This window comes from Mus pahari, chromosome 9 (assembly GCF_900095145.1).
Source record: "Mus pahari chromosome 9, PAHARI_EIJ_v1.1, whole genome shotgun sequence".
In the NCBI taxonomy this organism is placed as follows: Eukaryota; Metazoa; Chordata; class Mammalia; order Rodentia; family Muridae; genus Mus; species Mus pahari.
Window position 1 is genome coordinate 48,510,952 of NC_034598.1, and position 27,913 is coordinate 48,538,864.

Genomic DNA, 27,913 nt, shown 5'->3' on the forward strand with positions numbered 1-27,913 from the left:
CTACTTTGTAGAGACAAAAAAAAAAAAAAAAAAAAAAAAAAAAAAAAAAATTGTAGCAGGAGAGCCGGATATGGTGGCGCACATCTGTACTTGGGAGGTGGAAGCAGAAAGACATTTCTGATTTCAACAACAGTCTCAGCCACATAATATATTCGAGGCCAGCCTGAACTATATGAGACCTTGTCTCAAAACCAAAAAGTACACAAAAGAAAAGAAAGGAGTATAGCTGATAGCCTTAGCCGAAGGGGAGGGGACCATAAATTCTCAGGGCAAAATCTTGGAATGCCAATGTAAGGGATGCAAAATGCAAGGAGTTGGGCACCAGAGGGCGCGAGTCGGACCCCTCCGGGACGAAGCAACCCAGGGTCCCGGGGGTCATGTGCGTTGACTTCCCCGCGCCCCTCTTCGCTGTCACCTCCGGGGTGAGCGTTGCTGTGCCCTTTGGGGTCCGCGGAGGAGAGGCGGGAACCGCGGCCGTCCGGACGGCGGGGTCGGTCCCTCGGAGACAGCTGTTCTCTCGGGCGGCCGTGGGGGGCAGCAGAGGGGACGGCGACAGGTGCGGGAGCCCCTCCCCGGGCAGAAGTGGGAAGGCGGACTCCGGGGTCTGTTCCCAGGCTGGAAACCGCCCCCGCCCCCCAGGCAAATCCCCCCGAGAGGCCGAGCCGGCGCCGGGTCTGCAGGAGGAAGCGGCCGGAGACAGTGCGATTTCACGCAGCCTCCGGGGCTCGGGTTCCCGAGCTGGGTACATGAGTTACGGGGCTTTGCGTCCCGGGGAAACTGAGGTGGCATGAACGCTAGGCTGAAAAACAACCTCCCACTCGAAAAAATAGAAATACTCACACTCCGAAAGAAAAAAAAAATCCCTCAAGTGATCCAACCGGCTAGGGGAGTTGAGTGATTTGGTTAATGGGCGAGGCCAGCTTTCTGGGGGCTGGGCTTCGGAGCGCTCTCCCTACGCGCGTTCACTACCTTTCCCCGGCCTGTGGACGTTTGGAATCTTGATCTCCTCTTAACCATCTCCGGGGGAAATTGCTGGAGTGAGACCCCTCCTTGACCCTCTTGGCCAAGCTGTGGGCTGGCGGGGCACGCTTGGGCCGGTGTCTCGGGCTACAACCATCAGGACTCCAGCCTCGCACGGGAGGGGGCGCGGCCGTGACTCACCCCTTTCCCCCTTCACTCCCTCCCTCCCTCCCTCCTTCCCTCCCTCCCAGACATACACCCTCCCCTGCCGTCCCGCTCCGGACTCAGACTACGGCTCCGGTTGCAGTTTGCAGCCTCCGCTGCCGCCGCGGCCACCTATTCGCTGACTGTTCAGGTGGCTGTCGCCCGGATGTCCTCCTAATCTTGGAGCCCCGGGCCAGACTCGGCTGGGCTCCCTTCACCCTCCGCTGGAATATCATGAGTGCGATCGGGACTCTGCAGGTGCTGGGCTTCCTTCTCAGCCTGGCCCGGGGTTCCGAGATGGGCAACTCTCAGGCAGGTAAGCCGCGCGGGAGCCCCAGCAGGCTGGAAGCTGGGGGCGCAACCTGAGCGCTTGCAGACCCTGGGCAAGGAGTTCGGGTTCTGACGCTTTGAACTGGGGGTTGCGATACAGGGTCTGCTCGGACCACCAAAGAGGGGACCGTGTGCCTCAGTTCTTGGAGTGGGCTGGTCAGGGACTGCATTCCTGTATGCCTACCCTTCTTCCCAGGGCTTCGCCGACCCTCTAATTGGTTTTATTCTGATCTGGTTGGTGCCGAACAGTAGTTCACACTTGAGAGTAGGGCGGGCAGGGACCCTTCTGTAAACGTAAGGAGACTTGGCTTGAAGTGTCTCCGTTTGCTCTCAGGTTCTCTGGCCCCCACCCCATCCCAGGTTTCAACAACCCCCAGTTTCGTTGTTTTGCCGACAGGGCGGGGCTATGCAAGGGTTGGTAGTTGTTGTTTTCTAAAGTTGGAAAAACAAGAATGGCACCTCCTCTTCCGTGAGTGGGGCTGTCCTGAGAAGGCTGAGATTAACCTGAGGGCCAAGTCCAGGTGACATCAGTGAGAGATCTCACAGAAGCAGACTGCCTGCTTTCCCATAAGATAAGCCGGTCCCCAACTTAAACCAACTTCTCTTTATCAAGACCCAGGCCACTTCAATGAACATGTCGGGCATCTATTACATACTATACTATTTCCAGGGTATGTACCCTAAGCTGGAGCTCTGGGGGAGAACAATCAGACCTCTTTCTCTCCGATCTGAGGCCACCTCTACCACCTTCTGAACTGTGAACTGGTTCCTAGACCCAACTTCTGCCCTTCCCCCATTCGGTGCTATCTGAGCCCATTCCATGTCTCTGGGACGATGGGCACCTGAAGAGCACTGGACTTGGTATCATTAGAGTCCTGTTGATCTTGCCCCCTCCTCCGACCCCCAGATCTCAGTTTGGGGTTGGCACAGTCATCACCCCTTCCCCAGAGTGGGAGTGGGAGAAACCACCTGTGCTTCCCCCACAGTTGCTGGGCCTAAATTTAGCCCCTGGGATCTTGAGATGTGAACACTCCCAGCTGGTGGAGGGGGTGGTCTGGAGACTGGAGTGGGAGGGGTTTGGGGAGTGACTGGATCACTGTCCCATCTGACTGTGCCCCCACCAACCAGGAACCCAAGAGTCCGGGATTCCCACCTCCCTCCTCAAGAGGCAGGGGGGAGCAGGCCTGTTTAGTTCTCAACCCTTTATCTCCATCCTGAGCCTCTGGGCATCCGGCCCTGTCTCGAGCCTTGTATAGCCCCTTTGTCCCCTTCTGTGTGTGGCTGGGGCTTCTGAGGGCTGGAGGCTCTTGGTCTGCGCAGTCAATGCTCTCCACAGAGAAAGGTTCTGACTTTGAGCCTTTGCTCCTCTGTGAGTGTGGTCCACCCCACCCCCACCCACAGTTCTCACTGCTTCCTCGCTGTGCTCCCCAAGTTGCCTGGTTCCTTCTGGGTAGTTGTTTATACTCCCTTCCTACCCAGGCCCTTTGCCCCTGTTTGTGAAATATGGACTTTACCCTCAGGGTGGCAGGTAACCGAGACAGACCAAGGCACAAAGTGTGCAAGGCATTGTGGGCAGGTGGGATGGACTGGCCACTTGTAAAACTTCCCATCACGGGGCCCCAGGGGCAAACAATATATATTTCTGTGCCAGGGTAACTGTGTACGTGTTTGTGTGCCAGTCTGCACGCGCAGGTACACATTATTTCCCTATGCAGATATCTTAGCTCCTCCCCTATCTGAAGAGAAGGGTTGGCACCTTAACTTGGAAGAGGGGTGTCCTGCCCGTAAGGGGACAGGGGTGGGGCTCTTCCAGAAATGACTAACCTTCCCAGTCTTTTATTTTGCCCCAAGGACCCTGGGAGATTCTAGCTTGTTTATGCTTCCTTGCTGGAACTGGCCCACTCCTTCCATCATATGGAGAGAGGGTAGGGAAGAGGATCTAGAAGAAGGGGTCAGACCAGACATGTATCTCACAGGAGAAGCCCAGGCCTCTGTCTCCCTCTCTGCCTCCTGCCCCGCCTCAGGGAAGGGTGGTTAGAACAGGTGGTTGGTGGTACACCCCTTACCCCCACCCTCCCCACGTGCTCTTACTGTGCCAGAGGAAAGATACTTAGCGCTCCAGGGAGGAAAGTGGAAGCCCAAGAACTGAACTGTCCTGGCCTCTCCTCTCCCCTGGAGTGTCTACTGGGGAACACTGCCATGTTAGCAGTCTCTTTAAAGAATCCTTCTGGCAGTGAAATTGGGAAGAAAGCTTGGGAGTGGAGGCTCTGTTCTGCTTCTCTCCAGGCCTCTCTGCTTGGTGAAAAGCACTTCAGGACTGCACAGGGATGCCTGCTGCCGGGAGCTGGAGCATGCTGGCTTAGGGGAAGGGAGTGAGAAGGGAAACCAGAGGTTTTTTTTTGGGGGGGGGGCACCAGTTCCTTATCGTCCAGCTTTTCAAGACAAAGCTCCCATTGACCCCACCTCCCCACCCCACTACCAGGGTTTCTCCCTCCAGTGAGGTCACTTTTCTGAGCCCAAAGCTCCAGGGTAAGAGGGGGGTGCTGCTAAGGATGGGGTGTCTGGGGCAGCCCCCTCCTCCTGGATAGAATCGCTTCATTGTGGGCTGAACTGTGGCCCCAGGCACTGCCCCCACCCTCTGCCCCACCCCACCCTCTGTAGACACAATAGGGGCTGTGTGCTAACCCCAAAGAGATGTTTATTCCAGGGCCTGGAGAGAGGCAGGATGGGGGCCGAGAAGTAAGTGCCTCGATGAGGAGGAGAGGGTAAATGTTCCCTGCCTAAAGAGTGTCCTTTCCAGGGAGAGGAAAGTCCAGTATGTCTTCCTTCTGTATTAACCCCTCAGTGTCCACATCAGTGCCCGAAGGAGGCACAGTGGACACTCCGGGGAGGAAAAGTTTACATTTCACCTTTTCAAATTGTGAGAAATAAGGAGGCCCTTGGAGGCTGTGTGGGCAGGTTTAACTGGAACAGGGCAACGAGAGGCTGTAGTGGAGGGGACATCTAGCTTACCTATCTGTCTCGCCTCCACTTTCACAGTGTGTCCTGGGACTCTGAACGGGCTGAGTGTGACCGGCGATGCCGACAACCAGTACCAGACACTGTACAAACTCTATGAGAAGTGTGAGGTGGTCATGGGTAACCTGGAGATTGTACTCACAGGACCCAATGCTGATCTTTCCTTCCTGCAAGTGAGTGTCCCCGCTTGGTCCCTCCTGCGCTTCCCATAGAGAAGGCTTTCCCTTTCTGGGGACCATCTTTTGCTGAAATTGGCATTCCTAAGACTTAGTAGTTCTTAAGGCTCAAACCTAGGGAAACAGTGACCATAACGGGGTGGGGGTAGGGGTGGGTGTGGGTGTCCTGGTCCTATAACCGGGGTTATGTGAAAGCCGGCCACCAAAAAGGGACAGAGTAGGTGGCATTCTGTCAATCAGTAAGCTACCTGAGGACCCAGAGTCACCTGGAGAGGTGAGACAGGGACCCCTCACCCTTCCTTCCATATGACTCCGAGAAGAAATAGGAAATGTAGATCTGTCCTCATTTCTCTGCCTTGTTTTTGCTCACCCAAGTGGTACAGTATTGTGACAGCATGCTCCCTACAAATCAGGAAAGGAATTCAGGCTCTCGGTGGTCAGGTGCTTGCAGAAAATTCATGAGGTCCTAGAATCAGTGTACAGTATGGGGGTTGGGGGAGAAGAGAAAGGAAATTCAGGGAGGATGGACACAGGACTGGAGTCAGGGGACAACTATGGTACACTGGTAGAGAGCATTTACCAAGCATTAAGGTCCTCATGTGATGGCTCATGCCTTTGATTCCAGCACTCAGAAGGCAGAGACAGGCAGATTTCTGTGAGTCTGTAACTAGTCTGGTTTACAAACAGCGAGAAACCAGGTCTCAAAAATACCTAAATAAATAAATAGTTAAAGAGGCCAGGCAGTGGTGGCATGTGCCTTTAATCCCAGCACTTGTGAGGCAGAGGCAGGTGGATTTCTGAGTTCGAGGTCAGCCTGGTCTACAGAGTGAGTTCCAGGACAGCCAGAGCTACACAGAGAAACCCTGTCTCAAAAAAACCAAAAAAAATAAAAAATAAAAAAATAAATAAATAAAAAAACTTCACAATTACACCACAAAGATGTACCCAATGCTGGAAACTCATGTACAGTGTTTTATTGAGTATTATTATCAGTGCATAAAGCCCATGCCTTGTATTTATTAAAACATGTAATGAAGGATTTTAAGCAGCTTACAATTAACTAAACAAACTTCTGATTCTGCCCATTGTAGCTGAGGTAAAGAATTAAGAACCCGAGACTCCTTCAAAATGAGTCAACTTCAAGCATGAAAATGTTCATCTCCTTGCAAGTGCCCCATTCATCAAGGAGCAACAAGCAGAGACTTTTTTTGCATTTATTTTAGAGTGGAGACTGTGGCTCTGACAGGCCCCCTTCCCAGTCATCTTTGTGTTCCTTCAACATGCCAAAAGAGATAAATTGATCCACCTGTGGTAATTACAATTCGACAGGAAGCAAATGTGTCCCTTCCAGGAACTGACCTTCTACATCTCTAGACCTTGCTCCAGGAGACCAGGATTTTCCTTCTATCTGTGGAAGTCTTCTTCCACCCAAAGGGAATTCATATGTCTCCCTACAATCCATGAGTTGCAGTGCATCATTAATCCTACATCTTATCGACATTACTGTTTGAATGTCATTGTCATATAATATGAAATTGCTATCTCCTCCTCTATCAATCGGGTTAAAATTCCATCCAGCATCGTTTCCTCTGAATGCAAGCTGTAAATGATGTTACACCTTTGACGGGTAACATCCAATGTTTGCACAACGATACCAAGTTAAATCAGCACTCTCTTCTATTCTGTACTGTGTGGTATTTGTTCTATTCTCCTGAGAAGTTTCTTCCAGGTTTTCAATGTGTTTGTCATTTTTCATAACTAAGATGTCCAACTTTGCTATTTTAGGCAAGAGTGTTTCAAGTTTTTCCTCCAGGAAGGTCATGCAGTTTATAATTTCTTGTATCTGGAAATAATTGCCCCCCCAAACAAGCCTTCACATAGACCCAGAGCTTGTAACAGAGTCATTTTCCCTCAGGTTTACTGTTTCTGAGATGGTGTGGAAAACGCAATCATTGGAGCACCTAACATATACACTACACCTGCAGCAACTGTGGAGCACAGACCGGTTTCCCATGATGAGAGCTAGGTGAGAAACAGAAAATGTACTCAGTCATTCAGCTGCCTGTCTATTGTTAGAAAGTGTTGTCAGAGAAATGGGGCTCTGAGTTCCCTGACATAACTTGGTGATGGGTTATAAGGTACGTTTCCACATGATAGCAATTCATCTTTTGAGTTCTTGAGACAAGCTAATGGCAGAAATTTGGAGAATTAGAAAGACTTCACGCTTAAGAACACAGTTGTCTATGTCCTATAGGAACCACTGATTTGCTTTCTAGCACTACTGTTTTACCTCTTCCAAAATTAGATGTAAAAGAAAGGATGTTTTTTGTACTCTTTTGTGCACCTCTCCCATAGCATATTGCATTTGAGATTCATTGATGTTGTTGAGAGCAGCCTTGATTCTCTTATGGTGGTGGTGGTGGTCAATGTTGCTGCTGCTGATGATTATTCAATCTACTGTCTTCTCTGTTGCTCACTCCCTATGTCAAGGTGAACCTAATTCCAAAAGAGCAGATACAGTGAATGTATTTCCATTGTGGAAACCACTCCCTACCCACAAGGACCTGGCTTAATGTCATGACCTCTTATGGATGAAAACGTCACTGGTTTGAGATCTTTCCTGAATACTAAGTTGACCTCTCCAGGTGGTGTTTCTCTGGCTCCATGTCAGCTGGCTTCTTACCAATAAAAGACAAGGCACTAGAGGGTAGAAGGGCATAACCCTAGTATTTCTCTCCCTGTCCTTTGCTTCGGTCATCTCTTTTGATAAAAGATACATTTCCTCTTTGGCTTCAGCCTCCACTAAACAAGCACACTTTGATTCTAGTTCCCACCACATACATGGGCTTAGGTCCTGGATTATAATAACAACACTTTCTGTCTTTGGTCCTGCTAAGTCTAGTTACTAAACCCTTCTGGGTCTTCTTTGCCCCTTATTTGACTTTCATCTCCATCTCAACTATATAGCTAGTTCACTGTATTATAATTCTTCTGGTGTAGTTATTTGAGTTATATCTATTTTCCTGGTAAAACCTTAATTTTATTTTACAAAATCTAAGTCTTTTGACTTTTTTGCTTGGTATCTAATCTGTGGCAGAACATTTATCTTATTTTGTTCTTTGTACTAGTACTAAAAAATTATTACTATTCACATCTATGAATTAATAAGCCTAGAGGACTTTAATGATCCCACAGAAAGTTACAGTGCTGATAGGCAGCAAAGGTGGAGTTGCCAAGAACTTAAAGATAGATTGAAGAAGTTGATAATCAGTGTGGAAAAACCTAAGTAGGCTTGGTATAATTGGAAGAATGGAAGATAGTTATCATAATATTGAGTAAAGGTACAAAACTTCTGTAATCTGTCTCATGTTCTTTCTGATTTATTTTCTGATTATGATCATGACTGGAAAGGCATTTTGTGTAAATTGTTTTCTGTATCAATAACCACAGCAATGCATCTGATTTATTAATCTACTCCATTAATAATATCACATTTGGATCACTATCTTATACCAGGGATCCTGCCTGTCTAAATCTGTCGTTATCCTTTATCCTTCCCTAGGTTCCAAGAGAATGTTGAGGAAGCCAGGTTAACAATTTAAACAGAAATTTAAGAGAAACCACCTCCCATGATTTTCTGTTGTTATAATTGGTGTGAAGCACTGCCATTCTTCCCCACATGAAACACCGTAATTGACTTACCATTTGAGTAGATGGTGGGGCCCTGTGGGTGGGTCATGAATGTACATTCCTGGCCTCTGACTCACAAACGCTACTCCCTGCCACCCACTCCTGTAATATGCCCTAACACTCTTAAAGAATACAAAGTGAATAGCTTTGGGCCTGGCCAGAGAATGTATTCCTCTGGTGAGTTTTCTGGGCTTACAAAATTTGCCAACTCTACTGTGAGCCCTTACCCAAAATCTTTTGTGATTTTTTTATATGACATGCAAATTTTGATGAATACATTTTATTTTATCATAGGGCAAAAATTATCACACAATAACCTATGGAACAAATTCAAATTGTTTCATATGTCTGCAAATCGATCATTACTGAAATATATAGATGGCCATTCTCCTTTGGATATTATTTGTGAGTGTTTTTCCATGACCACTGAGAATTAAATTACTGCAACAGAGATAACAGAGATGCTCTGGCTCACACAACCCAAAACGTTGGCTGACGGTCTATAGCAGGCAAACAGCTCACACTATGTGAGTAGTCTTCTGATTTCCAGAAACGTGCAGCATCATTGCAGGTGAAGATAATTTCCAGTCTTCTTTCCGTCTTTCTGGAAACATTCCAAATAAACAAGCTCTCTCACATCCCTGTGTTTCCCAGTGACTTCAGTGAAGTATCCAGAAACCAATACTATGTGTGGTCCTACAAAGATTAGGGAGTGTGAACCCTTCACCTACTGGCAGTTCTTGCATAGCTCTGGCTGTTATATTTGTAGGAACTGCAGCTTCAGGTGTGGCAGATGTTAAGGTGCGTGCTTGCTGCCTTGAGTGAGAGAGGCCTCTGTTTCATTTTCAAGCTAAGAGGGGAAAACAGCTTTTATAGGGAAGTTGCTTTTATATTGAGTAAGAAGGATAGAGGAGAATTGTGCATTTTCAAGGCTCTGAAGACATCAGTCCAGATCTCCCCTCACACATATCAGATCCAATGAATTTCCAATTAGTATCTGGGCCTTACAGAGCAGATCTGCTTTACTTAGATTACCTCTGTAAGCACTCAGTGCCTCTGACATGTTGTTATCACTGGCTCTAACCTCGGACTTGCTCTTCCCCCTCATGACAAGTAATGCCCATCTTTTTACACGCTTCTCGGAGGCTAGCCTTTATTTCTCCCATTTGTTAAATAACCCCTTTACATTCTGCTTTACTTCATTGTTACCTAAGAGACACCCTGCTGTTTCTAAGCACATAAGAGAAATACTATCTGATGAACTTTCTTTCACTAGCACACATCACATAAGGGGCTGCCTGTCTTCCACTTTCTAATAGAGACATGGTCCTTCAAACCAATGATACATAATATATACTGCTTAAACAGAAAGAAGAAAAGAATAGAAACTGGAACCTGGAAAGAAGATATAAGGAGCGCCCTAAATTGACCTATTCATCTATTTTTATAATTATTATGAGTCTCATTTGCAATTTTACTGATAGTCAAAAGTTTCTTTCCCACGTCTTTCTTCATGTCAAGAAGAGAAACTAGCTTTCTTGAGTTTTATACAAAGGATGTTAGAAACTGGTTATAATTTGGATCATCAATAATAATGTCCTAATATATATATATATATATAAATACACATGTAAAATTGGAAATGCAATGCATCCTATAATATCCTTAACATAGATAAAGGCTTTAGCTATACATAGGAAGAAACTAACTTTGCTACTTTTGAAAGATGTTTAAAATTATATTGATGCTCTGTTTACTTTAAATAGATGAACAAAAGTGAATATAACTGTGTAAATGCTTCTATGCATAGGAGTTTTGTTCTTATAAGCCAATTTCTACTGCTTTATCACTCATCTGTTACATACCATGGTTGACGAACAAAAGGTTAGCAAGAATACTTGGACAACAATTGTACTGCCCAACTGCCATTACTAGGGAGTCAAAAAGATTCAGAAAAGGGAAGTGTGGTTTTACCGCAATTTTTGACTCAAATTTTTAGACACATCTTGTAATGATCTATTGGAGTTTAAAGGAGGAACGCTTTCTTTTTTTCCAATGAATTATATTATTTTCTTTATTTACATTTCAATGCTATCCCAAAAGTTCCCTATANTTTTCACTGCTGTGGTCTGCTCTGTCACAGTGGATCCGAGAAGTGACAGGCTACGTCCTGGTGGCCATGAATGAATTCTCTGTACTGCCCTTGCCTAACCTCCGAGTGGTCAGGGGAACCCAGGTCTATGATGGGAAGTTCGCCATCTTTGTCATGTTGAACTACAACACCAACTCCAGCCATGCTCTGCGCCAGCTCCGGTTCACTCAGCTTACTGGTTAGTTTCTGATGATCCTTTCTGGTCTTTCCCCTGAGCCTTCTTGCCAACGGGTACCTCCTTGGTGATGACCCAAGACTGCTCACTTTAAGTTCATTTTCCTGGGTGCTCTTTACCTTAGTGGTCTAAAAGTCCACTACTCTTTAAGCAGTAGAGGGTCCCAGGGAGGAGCGGGGGTGGGGTGGGGGCACCTGCTCCAGGTAGGAGGGACCTTATGTGATGGCGGGGTTGGCCTGGGAATTGGATCTATTGATAACCCTTCTTCCCTGGAATCTTACCTTTGCCCAACCATCTGGAGAATGTAGTGGTTAAACACAGACTGGGCACTCTCTGCTCTCCCTATCCCAGTTGCTTAGAAAACACTCAAGTAGGCCTAGGGGAGTGAATCAGGATGTCCCGCCCCTCTCCCACTGGCTAAACCGGATCTACACAGGTGTCTGAAGAGGCGGGAGTTTCTTTGGCCTGACTCCTCCTCTTTTCTTGAAGCTTGAATCTGATTGGACCACCTGTAGTTGAGTGCTTTTTTTTTTTTTTTTTTTTTTTTTTTTTTTTTTTGTGAATTGGTAGGAAGGTGTGAAGGGGAGTTGTGCCACAGTCTTCAGCCTGTCACTTCTCTTCCTACCACAGAGATTCTGTTAGGGGGCGTTTACATCGAGAAGAATGACAGACTTTGCCACATGGATACAATTGACTGGAGGGACATCGTGAGGGTTCCAGACGCTGAGATAGTGGTGAAGAACAACGGGGAGAACTGTAAGTGGATGTGATCGAGGCAGCTCACCTTGCCCCAGCAAACCGGAGCGACTCCTTTTCCACTCCTACTGCATTCCCTCATCTGAACCCACCTTCCCCAAACAGTCACCTCAGACCCTTGACTCAAGAGCCTGCCAGCCAGGAGGGACTGGGTCAGTCTCCTGGAGCCCAAACCAGTGTATCAGGAAAAGTGGCAAAAGTTGTCTTGGGTGTTAAGGAGGGAAGTCAGATCTTTGGATTAGCTCCCTGTTGCTCTTGCCAATATAGTATCTCCCAGCATCCCTGAGCTAGTCTACTGCTCCTTTCCACTCAGGCACAGAATCGGCTTGTCTGGAAGGAACCAGGTTCCTAGGATGGCACTGGACTGAGACTGGCATCTGCCCCAGTCCCTCCCCTTCAGCTGCCCAGTGGGTAGTGTGGAGGAGTAGCTCCGCCCCTTGTTGTCAGGTTCACTTGAGCCCAGCCCTGCTCTCCAAGGGCAGGGAGGGACACAGCGAGGGCTTCCTGGGATTGAGGTTCCTGTGTGCTGACATCATACCCTGTTGATTCGAGCAAGCCTTTTTCAGTTCTGATGGTCCTGTGTGTCCTCTCGCTTCCCAATCAGGTCCACCCTGCCACGAGGTCTGCAAGGGGCGATGCTGGGGGCCTGGACCAGAAGACTGCCAGATATGTGGGTTTGAATTTTCTTCTAAAAAGTTAGAGCTCATGCTGTCCCATACCCATTACCTATGCAATCCTGCCTGTGTCTGTCCAAACGCTCAGAACGAGCAACGGCGGCCTCTGAATTTATCCCTGAACGTCGTGTGTTCTCTCTTTCCGTAGTGACCAAGACCATCTGTGCCCCTCAGTGTAATGGTCGCTGCTTTGGGCCCAATCCTAACCAGTGCTGCCATGATGAATGTGCAGGCGGCTGCTCTGGACCCCAGGACACAGATTGCTTTGTATGTAATGGTGCCATCAGCCTGTGAGCTGACGTGGGGTTATGGGCTTTGGGGAGGAGAAGAGGACTATAGAAAATATAAATTCTAGGCGTCTTTTACATCCCCAGGCCTGCCGACACTTCAATGACAGTGGGGCCTGTGTGCCCAGGTGTCCAGCACCCCTTGTGTACAACAAGCTAACGTTCCAGCTTGAGCCCAACCCCCATATCAAGTATCAGTATGGAGGCGTCTGTGTTGCCAGTTGTCCCCGTAAGTGTCTGAGGGGGAGGGGGGCGGGGGGATGGACAACCATAGATTCCACACTAAAAAGTTTGGGATGCTAAAGGGATTAAGTTAGGTGTTCATTGGGGGAACCTAGATTTGATTATGTGACCTACCTAGTGAGTGACATCTCTGTCAGTGCCCCCTGCCCCCAGACTTCTGGGAGGGGTCACTCGGAACGACAAAGAGTGGAGAGGCCTGGAGCTGCACCTTAGTTGACAGTGCTTGCTTGGTAGTGTGTGTGAAACCCTAGGCTTGATGACTCCAATACTACATACACTGGGTGAAATAGTGCCCTGGAAACCCGGCACTCTGAGGAAGAGACAGGGGGATCGGAGACCCAAGGTCATCCTTAGCTACATGAAGAGTCTGATGCCAGGGCTGGAAACATGGTTCAGCAGTTGAGACCAATTGCTGCCCATCCAAAGAATTCAGTTCTTAGCACCCATATAGAGCCTATGATAGCCTATAATGTTAGTTCTCGGGGATCTCACACCTGTTCTGGACTCCTCCAGTACCAGGCACAAATGTGATAGATAGATAGATACCAATATATACACATAAAATAAATAGTAAATATTTTTCTTTTTTAGATGAAAACCAATCTTTTTTAAAAAAATTTATTTTTATTTATGATGCATTGGTGTTTTGTGTGCATGTATTATGCCTTTGTGAGGTTGTTAGATCTTGTGATAGGTGTGAGCTGCCATTTGGATACTGGGATTTGAACCTGGGTCCTCTGGAAGAGCAGTCGGTGCTCTTAACTGCTGAACCATTACTCCAGCCCCTTAAACTTTTTCTTTTCTTCTTTCTTTCTTTCTTTCTTTCTTTCTTTCTTTCTTTCTTTCTTTCTTTCTTTCTTTCTTTCTTTTTTAAAGAGCTTGAGGCCATCTTAAAAACAAAGAGACTGCCTAATCTGTAGGACATACCTGAGGAACCCTAGGTTATAGGTGGGACGAATCCCAGGGCAGGGTGGAAGGGGCAGGGGGGCAGAGGAGGGGACAGGGGCACAGAAGAGGTGTCTCAGTAGTTGGCTATTACTCATTTTTTGTTTGGTTTTGGTTTTGGTTTTGTTTTCGAGACAGGGTTTCTCTGTATAGTCCTGGCTGTCCTGGAACTCACTCTGTAGACCAGACTGGCCTCGAACTCAGAAATCTGCCTGCCTCTGCTCCCCCCAAGTGCTGGAATTAAAGGCGTGTGCCACCACTGCCCGGCACTATTACTCATTTCTAATGGTGTTCTTCTCCTTCCTAGATAACTTTGTGGTGGATCAGACATTTTGTGTCAGGGCTTGTCCTGCTGACAAGATGGAAGTAGATAAGAATGGACTCAAGATGTGTGAGCCTTGCAGAGGGCTGTGCCCAAAAGGTGAAGTGGTGGGAGGTGAAGAGGTGGGAAGTGGGGAGAATTTACACCCAGATTATTCTATGAGGTAACTCAGAACCCAGCACTGAGCCTGTTCTGTGTTTGCAGCCTGTGAGGGGACAGGCTCTGGAAGCCGCTACCAGACTGTGGACTCTAGCAACATCGATGGGTTCGTGAACTGTACCAAGATCCTGGGCAACCTGGACTTCCTCATCACTGGCCTCAATGGGTTAGAGATTCTGCTTTTCCACCCTAAATCCACAGCCCTATCCACCACATGGTTCATTTCAATGGCTTAAATCTCCACATACATGACTAGAATTGTACATCACAGCCAGGTGCGTGCCTTTAATCCCAGTACTCAGGAGGCAGAGGCAGGTGGATCTCTGTGAGTTTGAAGCCAGGCTGGTCTACAGTGGGAGTTCCAGGACAGCTGGGGCTCCCGGGCTTGAGAAACAAAAACCAACCAAACCAATATAGAAATGTAGGTCAGGATGTCTTAGGGGGTATGAAGGGCCTGAGAGAAGCATGACTCCACTTTCCAGGTGGAGCTTGCTTCCCTCAAGGACATCTCTAAGCAGCCCAGTCTTACCCTGAGAAGTGACAAAGTTCAGGGACAGTGTTTGTTACCTAAAGCTTTTGAGAAGTTCCTCCTTAAATTTAAATAAAAGGAGGCTGGAGAAACAGGTCAGTGGTTAAGACCATGTACTGCAGGCTCACTGAGGCTGGATACATTGTCACATACTGTCACAATGTATCCAGCCTCAGTGGGCACCTGCACATAACAACTACGGAAAATAATAAAAACCATTGTGTATTTTGCTTTTTTTTTTTACATTTTTTAATTTTATGTACCTGAGTATTTTGCCTACATACACATGTCCCTGCAACATGTGTTTACCTGGTACCCACAGAAATCTGAAGAGGCTGGTGAATCCCCTGGAACTAAAGTTACAGATGGCTGAGTCAAACCCTAGCCCTCTGCAAGAGCAGCCAGTGTTCTTAACTGATGAGGCATCTTTCCAGACCCTCTTTTAATTTTTTCTAGTTTTGTTTGTGTATATAGACCTACATGTATATATGTATATATGTATGTATGTATGTAGTCCTGTGTGTGTGTGCATGTGTGCATGCATGTATGGGCATGCGTGTACCACAGCGAGTGTGGGACTCAGAAGTCAGTTTTTGGAAATCTGTTTTTTACTTGTACCCTGTGGAGCCTGAGATTAAACCCAAATCCTCAGGCTCTGCTGAATCAACTTTGCCTGCTGAACCATCTTGCTGGCCACCTCTTTTAATTTTTTATGTAGATATAACTTTAGAGTAGCGCTTAAATTGTAAAAATGACCTATTTTCCGTACACACTTTACCCAGATTCCCCTACTACTAGCATAATATAAATGCTTTAATCTTTTTGTTGTTGTTGTTCTTCATAATGGGGTTTCTGTGTAGCCCTGGCTGTCCTGGAGCTTGCTCTGTAGACCAGGCTGGCCTCAGACTCAGAGAACCACCTGTTTCTGCCTCCCAAGTGCTGGGGTTATAGCTAAGTGCAGCTATTCCAAGATACATTGTTTGTTTGTTTGTTTTTGTTTGTTTTCATCATCTCTCTTTTCCTTTTTGTACACACACCCCTTATCTCTGTTCTCATTTTTTTAAATTAAATAATATCTTCACATGTAGCCCAGGCTAGCCTTGGTCTTACCGCTCTTGTTTGGCCTCTCAGGTATTAGTGTTGGGATCACAGGTGTGTGCTGTCACCTCTGCCCTAGTTTGTTTTATGTACAGGGATGGCTTGTCTGCATATTATGTCTGTGCACCATGTGCATGCCTGGTGCCTGAGACAGAGAAGGGTGTCCGAGTCTTGGAAGCCTGAGCTGCAGACAGTTGTGAGCCACCCTTGGGGGTTTGTCAGGCTTGCATGGCAAGCGACGTCACTGGCTGTGTCAGCTTTTGAGTATTCCTTTTCTTTTTGGCATAAGATGATCTGGGCCTCTGCGTATTTGTTTCCCCCGCCACCAGCATTTCTCCAAAGAGTTCTGTTTCCTTTAGACAAAGACTGACTCAGTGGAAGAGGCTGCATTGTGTAGTTAAGCAGCTGGCTTAGCATGCACAAGGCCCTGGATTGGATCCCTAACACTGGGGAAAACGTTGATATCTAGAAACTGTTTTGAGGTGTGGTGTGCTATCACGCCTGAGTCATCTCTCTCCTCTGTTGACAAGTTGTTGCTGTTCCCTTAGTGATCCCTGGCACAAGATCCCTGCACTGGACCCGGAAAAGCTCAATGTTTTCAGGACAGTCCGGGAGATTACAGGTGAGGAAGGGGGCAGGTTTCCCTGCTGGAAGGAGCAGTGACACAGGCAGGCACACCTTACAGTTAAACCGCTTAAGAAAAGTCGCACTTGGGGGACTGGAGAGATAGCTCAGTGGTTAAGAGCGCGGTCTGCTCTTCCAGAGGTCCTGAGTTCAGTTCCCAGCAGCCACATGGTGGCTCACAACCATGTATAATGGGACCTGATGTCCTCTTCTGGCATGTAGGCATACATGCAGGTAGAGCACTCATATGTATAAAATAGATAAAAATCTTAAAGAAGAGAAAAGAAAAAGAAAAAAGTCTTACTCCGGAGCACAGCGAGGCAGGTTCTTGAGAACCTGATGCCGTGGGGAAGACTCTGCTTATACACCTCTCTCTGACCCTCAGGCTACCTGAACATCCAGTCCTGGCCCCCTCACATGCACAACTTCAGTGTTTTTTCCAATCTGACGACCATCGGGGGCAGAAGCCTCTACAAGTGAGTAATGGGCATGGTGGTGGTGGTGGTATCCCTAGACAGTGAGGTGAGCATCTTGTCATGATATACAGGGTATTTCCCAACCAACAGGCCCTGAAAGTCTGATAGCATGGGGAGGCAGTGGGGGGGGGGGAGGAGGAGGCAAAAAGTCAGTGTAATCCCAAATGTGGTTAATTCCAACATGGACAGGAGGATCACCAGTTTGGGCTAGATCTCGAGTTCCAGACTTGCCTCAACAATACACCGACACTTGTTTAAAAAAAAAAAAACAAACCTGCCACAGGAGGCAATTCCCTCTCCGTGGGTCTAACTTAACCTGGAACAGATTTGTTGAGGGAAAGAAAACCCCCTGTATGTTTAATGAACCCTTTGTGGTTTGTCTTCTAATTCTGACTCCTTATTCCAGCCGGGGCTTCTCCTTGTTGATCATGAAGAACTTGAATGTCACGTCTCTGGGCTTCCGGTCCCTGAAGGAAATTAGTGCTGGGCGTGTCTACATAAGTGCCAATCAGCAACTTTGTTACCACCACTCTCTGAACTGGACCAGACTGCTGCGGGGTCCGGCAGAGGAGAGACTTGACATCAAGTACAACCGGCCTCTGGGAGAATGTGGTGAGAGGAAAGACCCCCCAGAGGAGTGAGGACGGGGGTCCAGGTGGTGAGAGAGAGGATCAGGAAGTAGGAATAGGCTTGAGGGATGGGACCAGTAGAAGAGGGTATGAAAGTGGAGGCTATAAGGAAGAAGCATTCAGAAGGCTTCCTGGGCATCCTCAAGAGTCTTCCTAATGTGTCTGTTCTTTTCCAGTGGCAGAGGGCAAAGTGTGTGATCCACTGTGCTCCTCTGGGGGATGCTGGGGTCCAGGCCCTGGCCAGTGCTTGACTTGTCGAAACTACAGCCGGGAAGGTGTCTGTGTGACTCACTGCAACGTTCTGCAAGGGTAAGGTGGGGAGAAGGCCAAGAGGGTGGGAGTGAGGCCCGAGGATGGATGGAGCAGTTCAGGTTATTTATTTAATGTGCATGAGTACACTGTAGCTGTCTTCAGACACACCAGAGGAGGGCATCAGAGGAGGGCATCGGATTGTGAGCCACCATGTGGTTTCTGGGAATTGAACTCAGGACCTCTGGAAAAGTAGTCAGTGCTCTTAACCTCTGAGCCATCTCTCCAGCCCTTTCTTTCTCCCTTTCCCTCCCTCTCTCTCTTTATTTCCCTCCCCTCCTTCTCTTTTCCCTCCCTCCAGCCTACCCACCTTGTAATCCTTTTGCCTTCACCTTTTAAATGGTGGGATTACAGCTATGAGCCACCATGTCTGGCTTGCTTATGTCTTTTACGTGTGCACGTGCCTTTGAGAGAGCAACAGAGAGACAGAGACAGACAGACAGGATCATATGGTCCTAACCTAGAACTTGCTATGTATACCAGACAGGACTCAGGGAGCTCTTCCTGCTTCTGCCTGCTGAGGCTGAGATTAGAGGCGTGTGCCCCCACACCTGGCCCTCTCTTGCTTTCTTGGTTGTTGGCTTACCTGCTTGCTTTTGTTTTTAAATAGCACCTCACTTTGTAACCCAGGGAGGTCTTGAACTCGGGGACATCTTTCTTCCTTAGCCACAGATGTAAGCCACCGCACCTGACTTTGTAGACAGCTTTCTTTTTTTTTTTTTTTTTTTTAGATTTATTTATTATACCTTAAGTACACTGTAGCTGACTTCAGACACAGCAGAAGAAGGCATCAGATTTCATTACGGGTGGTTGTGAGCCACCATGTAGTTGTTGGGAATTGAACTCAGGACCTTTGGAAGAGCAGTCAGTGCTCTTAACCACTGAACCATCTCTCCAGCCCCTGTAGACAGCTTTCTGCTGGTGTCTTGGTGGACATGAAGTAGAAGGTCTTCGTTGCAGGTTAAGGGGATGAAGGGTAGAAGTGATTCCTCCCTGTGTCCCCCACTACAGGGAACCCCGAGAGTTTGTTCATGAGGCTCATTGCTTCTCCTGCCATCCAGAATGCCAGCCCATGGAGGGCACCAGCACGTGCAATGGCTCGGTATAGTTGCAACCCTGGGATCTGTAGGGGAGATGGGGAAATGACCAAATTTCCAGGTCAGGCCAGAGGAGTCAGATGGCCCTGGAGTTTGTACACGGAGGATGCTGAGGGGATGGGGCTGACCCTTCCTGGGAGGACTGGAATTAATCCTGACATCTCATTCTCAAAGATCTTCCTCTTTCTACTCAGGGCTCCGATGCTTGTGCTCAATGCGCCCATTTTCGTGATGGGCCCCACTGTGTGAACAGCTGCCCCCATGGAATTCTAGGTGCCAAAGGTCCAATCTACAAATATCCAGATGCTCAGAATGAGTGCCGGCCCTGCCACGAGAACTGCACCCAAGGGTCAGTGACGGGATGAGAAAGAGGAGAGGCGACAGAGAGGTTGGGAACCCAGAGTTAGGGTGTGGAGCAGCAAGAAGACAGGTTGACTGCTTAAGACTCACCTCTAGCTGTAAAGGATGGGAGGAAGGGAAACTCAGCATGGGAGTTTCATTCAGGAGAGGCTCTCTAGTGAGCCAATATGGAGAATGAAACTATCAGGAAGGACAGAGGGGTGGAGTCCCCTCTGTTTTAGGGCTAGGTTTGGGGCTTCAGGATGAGGTGCCACAGTAAGTTCGTTCTCAAACAAGCTTTTATATATGGAGGTTCTTAGACTTGAGTCTCTATTTGTCTTTAAACCTTTTTGCTCTTCTAATCACTTTTCTTTATTGTGAATGTGGGAACTGTGTGTGCGTGCGTGCTACAGTGTGTATGCGGAGATCACATGACAGCTTGAAGAAGTCCATTCTCTCCTTCCCTTACATAGTTCCCAGGGGTCAAACTCAGGCCCTCAGGCTTGGCTGCAAGTATATTCACCTGCTAAGCCATCTTGTTGGCCCAATCCTCGGTTGTCTACTTTCTGTCTAAGAAGGTGATTTTCTTTTCTAGGTGTAAGGGACCAGAACTACAAGACTGTTTAGGCCAAGCAGAGGTATTAATGAGGTAAGATCGGCTTGGAGAGTGTTGGATCAGGAATGTTTGGGAGAAAGGCCGATGTTATTTGTTCTGCCTTCTAAATTTTTATATGTATATGGTTGTTTTGCCTGCATTTATGTCTCTGCACCACTTGCTTGCCAGGTCCCCTTGGAGGCCAGAAGAGGGCATGAGATATCTTGGAACTGGAATTGTGAATCTATGAGCCATTATATAGGTGTTGGGAATTGAACATGGGTCCTCCACAAGAACAGCCAGTGCTCTTAAGCACTGAGCCTCTCTCCAGTGGCCTACTCTGCCCTTTTAAGTTTTCATTTTTAGTCTGGTGGGGGTGGTACACACCTTTGAACTCAGTACTCAGGAGGCAGAGGCGGGCAGATCTCTGAGTTCAAGGCCAGCTTGGTCTACAGAGTAAGTTCCAGGACAGCCAGGGCTACACAGAGAAACCCTGTCTTGGAAAAAAAAAACATAAAAAATTATTTTTTACATTTTTGGTTATTTTGTTTTTGTAACATGGTGTCTCTATGTAGTCCTGACTGGCATGAAACTTGCCGTGTATGCCAGGGTGTCTGATAACTCACAGACATCTTCCTCCCTCTGTGTCTCAGATGCCAGGATTAAAGGCATGTAGCACTATATCTACCTTTAAAAAGTTATCTATTTTACTTATGTATGAATAATGCCTTGATGAATGTATGTGCGCCATGTGTGCCTGGCGCTCAGGGAAGCCGGCAGAGGGCACTCTATTCCCTAGGGTCTAGAGTTACAGTTCTGAGCCACCATGTGGGTTCAGGGAACCAAACCTGGATCCTCTTTAGGAGCTGTGAACTGCTGAACCATATCTTCAGGTCCCCCCCCCCCCGCACCCCCTACTTTAAATAATGTTTGTTATTTATTCTTTGGAGATGTAATGCAGTTATGTGATATCTTTTAATCATACCAATCCACCTTTATCTCCTTCCAGATCACCCTCATGCCCTTCCCCTTCCTGATTTCCTGTCCCCCTTTTTGTTGTTGTTATTAATAACACCCTGGGTCCATTTAGTGTCACCAGTATGCACGTGGGTATGGGACTGTCCACTGGAGCCATTCTTCCCTTGTATATACAGTCCACCCACCATCCCTGGGCTCAAGCCCTGGCTTCTCTAATTCTCTTCCTAGATTAATTTAGACTGGCTTGAAAGGGGGAAAGTCCTGTATCTGGGGTGGCTCCTTCAGAGCTCGTGAGCATTAATAGAGATGAATGCTAACTCAGATGTACACCATATAAATGACCTCTGTGAAGCCGCTGTAAACCCAGGATGCTGGCCTTTTCTGTATCCCACAGCAAACCCCACCTGGTAATAGCGGTGACGGTAGGACTGACTGTGATCTTCCTGATTCTGGGAGGCTCTTTTCTCTATTGGCGTGGACGCAGGATTCAGAATAAAAGGGCTATGAGACGCTACTTGGAGCGGGGTGAGGTGAGTATCTAGCTTAACTTTGGGGGGCATCCTTTACAATCTGCTCCCGGGGGGAAAAAATCAATAAACCTTAGTTCTCTTTCTCAGGAAATATGGTCCCTCTCTTTGAGGGGATGGTGTAGAGCTATGGATACAGCTCAGAATGCTTGCCTAACATGTACAAGGACCCAGGTTCAGTCCTAGCAACACACATGTACAGTGCACATATGTGTACACACCAGTCCAAGAAGTGGGAAGATATTCTCACCTTGTTTTTGCCTTTTGCCACAACGCTGAAGAAACTGCTTTCCTTCTCTGTGGCTCAGTCTATGTATCTTAGATACGATAAATCCATCCTTCCAAGGTGATGGGTATAGTGGTATGCGCAAGTTCCTTGAAAGCTTAAGCATTTTAGTCCAGGGCAGTAATTCTGGCACTCAGCCAAGGCAGGAAAGATTGCCCTGAGTTCAAGACAAGTCTGATCCGCACAGCAAGCCTCGTCTTAGAGGGCTGAGGGATAGAAAGCCAGAACCAACCTTGTATGGAAAGTCTTCGGGAGGGATACCACCATGTCTCCTCTGCTCCCTCCTCCTACTCAAAGGGAAACCAATACCCTTGACCCTTCTCATCAGCTCAGCTTCCTCTGTCCTACAGTTCCTGAAGGGTCTATTGTTCCTCGGTGAGAGTATGAAGCTTTCCAAGACTAAGGCCATCTCTTCTTACCCTGGGCTCTGAGCTCTGCTGCCCTTGGCGCAGAGGCAGTAGGTGGGACTAGGCTTGTGGGAGTGGGCTTTTACGAATAACTCCTTCCTGTCCACTCCTCAGAGCATCGAGCCGCTGGACCCCAGCGAGAAGGCAAACAAAGTCTTAGCTAGAATCTTCAAAGAGACAGAGCTGAGGAAACTTAAGGTGCTCGGCTCTGGTGTCTTTGGAACTGTACACAAGGTGAGTGACTCCTGGGAAGTCTGGAGAAGTGGGGACAAGATGTCAGGGAAAATGGGAGAAAGATTTTGGCAGAAGACTGTCTGCAAAGAGTGATTTTTTTTTTTTAAACCTCCCTCCACCCCAACCTTTCCAGGGTATTTGGATTCCTGAGGGTGAATCCATCAAGATTCCAGTCTGCATTAAAGTCATCGAGGACAAGAGTGGGCGGCAAAGTTTTCAGGCTGTGACTGATGTAAGTTAAAGGGGGGACTTCATCTGTAATTTTCAGATTCCAGTTAAGTGGATGCCATAATGAGAGAGGCAGTGTTGGTTCCAGGCATGTAGGCATGTGATCTTGTGTTGGCAAATAGTGTGTTTTTAATAGATTCACCTTAGGCATGAGTGTTAGGGGACCTCTGGATTGGGTGTGCTTTTGTGGAGTGTATGCAAACCTGTTACTTCCTGGCTAACACCACTTGTATTTTGCAGCACATGCTGGCCGTCGGCAGCCTGGACCATGCCCACATTGTACGGCTGCTGGGACTATGCCCAGGGTCATCTCTGCAGCTTGTCACTCAGTACTTGCCTCTGGGCTCTCTCCTTGATCATGTGAGACAGCACCGTGAGACACTGGGACCACAACTGCTGCTCAACTGGGGAGTACAAATTGCCAAGGTGAGGGGAGTCAGGGGAGGCCTTTGATGGCAACAGCTTGTGGGGGAAGGTCGGGTCGAGGTAGGAGGATTAAGGGTTTGAGGTCATGAGCTCAGTCTTCAGGGTGTGGCCAGCTGCTATTGCTCAGTGGCTGACTTCCCCAACCCGGAGACCACCTCCTCCTCTAGGGTATGTATTACCTCGAGGAACACAGCATGGTGCATAGGGACCTCGCACTCCGGAATGTGATGCTCAAGTCACCGAGTCAGGTCCAGGTGGCAGATTTTGGTGTGGCTGACCTGTTGCCGCCAGATGACAAGCAGTTACTACACAGTGAGGCCAAGGTGAGGTGACAAAGGCCGGAGTGGTCGGGTGGTGTGAGTGTGAGTGTGGAATACAGAGTAGTCAAGGGGCTCTTTCCGAGATAAGTAAATGAGTCATGGCAGATTCAAGGAGAGGGAGCTGAGAATGACAGAAAATTTAAGTTGGGGGGGGGCGGTCAAGAGGGGATGGGTGATAGAGAACTTGGAGTTTTAAGAAAATTTGTGAAAATTAACGGGTAGCACCTTCATTTTAATCTTCAGACTCCAATTAAGTGGATGGCCCTTGAGAGTATCCACTTTGGGAAATACACACACCAGAGTGATGTCTGGAGTTACGGTAAGCACCCCTATGTCATCACCAGCTCAGGTCCCCCTTTTGTGTCTCCTCTTAAGAACTATATGCCCTTGCAATCCTTGTGTTAAAGCGAGGCCAACCCTCCCTTCCCTTTGTGCCTGTATCTATTTTTCGTAATTACTACTTAATTTCTTCCTGTATCAGGTGTGACGGTTTGGGAGTTGATGACCTTCGGGGCAGAGCCCTATGCAGGGCTACGACTGGCTGAAATACCAGACCTGCTGGAGAAGGGAGAGCGGTTAGCACAGCCCCAGATCTGCACCATTGATGTCTACATGGTCATGGTCAAGTGTGAGTTGTCTTCTGACCTTAACCAACTCCTTCCTTTCTCTTCCACGGCTCTGTTCTCTCTCCTGGCTCAACCTCCTACATCTCTCCCCAGGTTGGATGATTGATGAGAATATTCGCCCAACCTTTAAAGAACTAGCCAATGAGTTTACCAGGATGGCCCGTGACCCACCCAGGTATCTGGTCATCAAGGTAAGTAAGGGCTAGAAAATGTCAAAGTCATTTAGGGAAAGGACGTAGTGAGAACTAGAGAACTAGAACCCACCTTAATGGATTTCTACTCCTGTAGAGAGCGAGTGGGCCTGGAATACCTCCTGCGGCAGAGCCCTCTGCTCTGAGCACCAAAGAGTTGCAGGATGCAGAGCTGGAGCCAGACCTGGACCTCGACCTAGATGTGGAGGCAGAAGAGGAGGGTCTGGCGACCACACTGGGTTCTGCCCTCAGCTTACCTACGGGAACGCTTACCCGGCCACGTGGGGTAAGATATCTTCTAACCGCACAAGATTCTGCTCTGTGGACCCCCGTGAGCCCTCTCAGAATCACCACTCATCAGTCTCCACAGTAAGAATAGATTTCTTCCTTCATTTTAACCCTTTCCTTTCCTTTCCCATCCTAGAGCCAGAGTCTTTTAAGTCCTTCGTCTGGATACATGCCCATGAACCAGAGCAGTCTCGGGGAGGCTTGTCTGGTAAGATGTGCTGGCACTCGCTCCAGCCCAAAGATTTATTATTGTATGTAAGTCCACTGTAGCTGTCTTCAGACACACCAGAAGAGGGCGTCAGATCTCATTACAGATGGTTGTGAGCCACCATGTGGGATTTGAACTTTATCCTCTCTCTCTCCATCCCCTCCCTGCTCTCTACTCTCTACTCTCTCCCTCTGCCTTTCTCTGCCTCTGCTCCCTCAACTCCCCTCCCCATGGCCTGAATAAACTCCATTCTGTACTAAAAAAAAAAAAAAAAGAAAAAGAAAAGAAAAGAAAAAAGAAAAGAAAAAGAAATATGGAGATGTTTCAAGTCTTTAAGGTTTAATCAACATCCCACAACAGAGAAGGCCCTTCCTGAGCAACTGTGCTGAGTCTGTATATTTATACAGTCCGTTTAATCCTTGTATGGCTTCCTGTGACTTTTCCTCCGTAGGATTCTGCGGTTTTGGGGAGTCGTGAACAGTTCTCCCGTCCCATTTCTCTGCACCCGATCCCACGGGGGCGTGTAGCATCAGAGTCATCAGAGGGCCATGTGACCGGCTCTGAGGCTGAACTCCAAGAGAGAGTATCCATGTGTAGGAGCCGAAGCCGGAGCCGGAGCCCACGGCCACGTGGGGACAGTGCCTACCATTCGCAGCGACACAGCCTGCTTACTCCAGTCACCCCGCTCTCCCCGCCAGGGTTAGAGGAAGAGGATGGCAATGGTTATGTCATGCCAGATACTCACCTCAGAGGTACCTGTCACTTCCAGCATTACCCTCAAATCTTCTAATCTTTTTTTTTCCTCCGAGCTCCCCTTAATTTTTTTTTAATCGTCTCTGATGACTTGCTCACTCCTGGTTATTTCTGGTTATTTCTACGAAGTTCTATATACACTTAAGAGTGTCTCTCAATCATAGGTACATCCTCTTCCCGGGAAGGCACCCTCTCGTCAGTAGGTCTCAGTTCTGTACTGGGTACCGAAGAGGAAGATGAGGACGAGGAGTATGAATACATGAACCGGAAGAGGAGGGGTAGCCCGGCTCGGCCCCCCAGGCCTGGCTCCCTGGAAGACCTGGGCTATGAGTACATGGATGTTGGCTCAGACCTCAGTGCTTCTCTGGGCAGTACACAGAGTTGTCCGCTCCATCCCATGGCCATCGGGCCCTCTGCTGGCACAACTCCGGATGAGGACTATGAATACATGAACCGCAGGCGTGCTGCGGGAGGTGCCGGAGGGGATTACGCAGCTATGGGGGCCTGCCCAGCAGCTGAACAAGGGTATGAGGAGATGCGAGCTTTCCAGGGGCCTGGACATCAAGCCCCCCATGTTCGTTATGCCCGCCTCAAAACTCTGCGAAGTTTAGAAGCCACTGACTCCGCCTTTGACAACCCCGATTACTGGCATAGCAGGCTTTTCCCTAAGGCTAACGCCCAGAGAATTTAACCTCGGCTCCTTGAGACTCTTTGAGGGAACCCCTTCCTCACCCCTCTCTCTGAGGTCCCACCTCCATTTCTCCAACAATGCCATCTAGTTCCTTGAGACTTGTCAATATAGCCTCACAAACTTTTTGCGGTACATAGCCGGCTGTGTGCTCTCTTCTCTTCCCAAGCCTAGGAAAGAGAAGGCTCCCTGTGTATCTCCTTTCCCAATCCCGTTCCTCAGGGAGACTCCCTGGAGATATGAAGGATTACTCTCTAGACCCTTTCTCTCAGGCTCTTACTCATTGGGATTAGACTTAAACTTTGCCTCCCTTCCCCATCAGACTCTAAAGAAGGGGAGATGGAAGAGAAGAGTTAAGACTTTTGTTTATGAGACTTAATCCCAGGGGAAGATTGAGAAGCGGAAAGCTTTGAGGAGTGAAGATAGGAGTAGGTACCAGTGACTATGGACTGAACGTGCACTGTAAGCCAGGCATCCTCACACTGAACCCCGCCTTGTCTCAATTATAATCTTTACAGTTTTGTGAGGTACAACTGATCCTGTTTCACCAATATGGAGTCTTTCTGAGTGTTCCAAGATAGCTAACAGGTCCCGGAATCTTTGAATAGTACTGAATCCTGTAGGGTTTTTTTTTTTTTTAATATTTTTAATATTTTTTAATCAGTGTACAAAACTGAATTCTGTGTTTAGTGACTTTTCCATCTTAACTAAGAACTTATTGTTCTTTTTAGTTTGAAGTGACGCAGCAGAAGTTGTACTGATTTTTCTATTTTTCTAATTTAATGGATTTGTTATTATAGACATTACAATACTGCCCCCCCCATGTGAAGTTAAAAACTTCCACCCTTTCTTAAACAAAAAAACACTCTTTGACATGTCTGAATTAACAGCATGACTTGGACTTTGGGCCCATTTTTAGGTAAAATGAGGGTCTTTGAACATAAGTACTATGATATCTGTCAGTCAATCTAATAACCAGGCAGGCAGTTAAGTAGCTCAAGAGCAAATAGGTTATTTAGTGTGGGTGCACCAGGCAGAGAGATGATTCATCTACCAAGTGGAACAAGAGAGGCCGGTTGTGATTTCATTGTGCTACTCAGAATGGGTACTATGTAAACTGTATGGATTATTTATTTCAGGAACTTGTCACTCAGCATTTTCAGATTTCAGTTGGTCATAGGTTACTAAAACTGTGGACAGCAAAACCTCAGGAAATGGGGGATTGAGCCTTGAAGAAGCAAAGCCACGGGCCCAGGATTCAAAATCTTCCCAATTCCCATGCCTGTGCTTTTACTATAAAGTGTGTGTATGTAAAACTGTGTCTGGCGACTGGCCTGTAACTGTGTAGCCCAGGATGGCCTTGAACTCCACACACAGCAATCCCATCTTCACCTCTCAAAGGCTGTGGCTACATGTGTGAGCTACCAGACTCCATTTGTTGATGCACTGAACCAAGCAAATGCCGCCGGCCACGTTTTCCTCCGGCACCCAGGCCTCTCATCTCAGGAAAGAGTGGAGGACACAGAAGGACAAGTAACTAGACATTTTTGTGTAAGCTGCAGGTCATTTACGTTGCAGATGCACACTCCTTACAAGCCAGTTCCCAAAGGTTCCAAGACTCCTATTTTGGGAGCTGTTCTCAACCAGTAATGAGAAACTTCTGGTGGGATAGGAAGATGATCCATCTTCAGACCTCAAGTCTTCCTGGATGGGAACTGGGGGGGAATGTCTTTTTGTACCATTAAAGTTTTTTTGTTTTGTTTTTATACGTGTCTAAATAAAAATGTCAGAGTTTTTTGTTGTTGTTGTTTGTTTTTGTGGATTCCTGTCAAGTGAAAAGTGCATGTGACCATCCCTTTTCTTTGCTTAACAATGGATGGCTTTCTCTGCTTCCGACATTCTGTCACAAGTAATGTAACCAAGCTTGATTTGTTCTAAGATTTTAATTACGTGTATATGAGAGAGT

The 27,913-nt window shown here is 47.6% G+C and overlaps 1 protein-coding gene across 2 annotated transcripts; it reads left to right on the top strand.

Moving 5' to 3' along the window:
• The first annotated feature begins 995 nt into the window (after window positions 1-995).
• Erbb3 (erb-b2 receptor tyrosine kinase 3) lies at window positions 996-27,732 on the top strand. 2 transcript variants are annotated; one of them, XM_021204598.2, is made up of 28 exons: window positions 996-1,480; window positions 4,534-4,685; window positions 10,522-10,708; window positions 11,336-11,461; window positions 12,066-12,131; window positions 12,284-12,402; window positions 12,510-12,651; window positions 13,918-14,031; window positions 14,137-14,257; window positions 16,267-16,340; window positions 16,728-16,818; window positions 17,225-17,430; window positions 17,624-17,756; window positions 18,768-18,858; window positions 19,048-19,202; window positions 19,788-19,841; window positions 21,160-21,295; window positions 22,100-22,219; window positions 22,353-22,451; window positions 22,688-22,873; window positions 23,041-23,196; window positions 23,437-23,512; window positions 23,675-23,821; window positions 23,913-24,010; window positions 24,108-24,296; window positions 24,435-24,506; window positions 24,958-25,258; window positions 25,424-27,732. In XM_021204598.2, exons 1-28 carry the CDS (start codon window positions 1,399-1,401, stop codon window positions 25,948-25,950), a joined length of 4,020 nt encoding a protein of 1,339 aa, XP_021060257.1. In that variant the 5' UTR covers window positions 996-1,398; the 3' UTR covers window positions 25,951-27,732. The 2 variants fall into 2 exon arrangements, with proteins under 2 accessions (XP_021060257.1, XP_029398264.1); XM_029542404.1 differs by lacking the exon at window positions 996-1,480 and adding an exon at window positions 1,644-2,165.
• The last annotated feature ends 181 nt before the right edge of the window (window positions 27,733-27,913 follow it).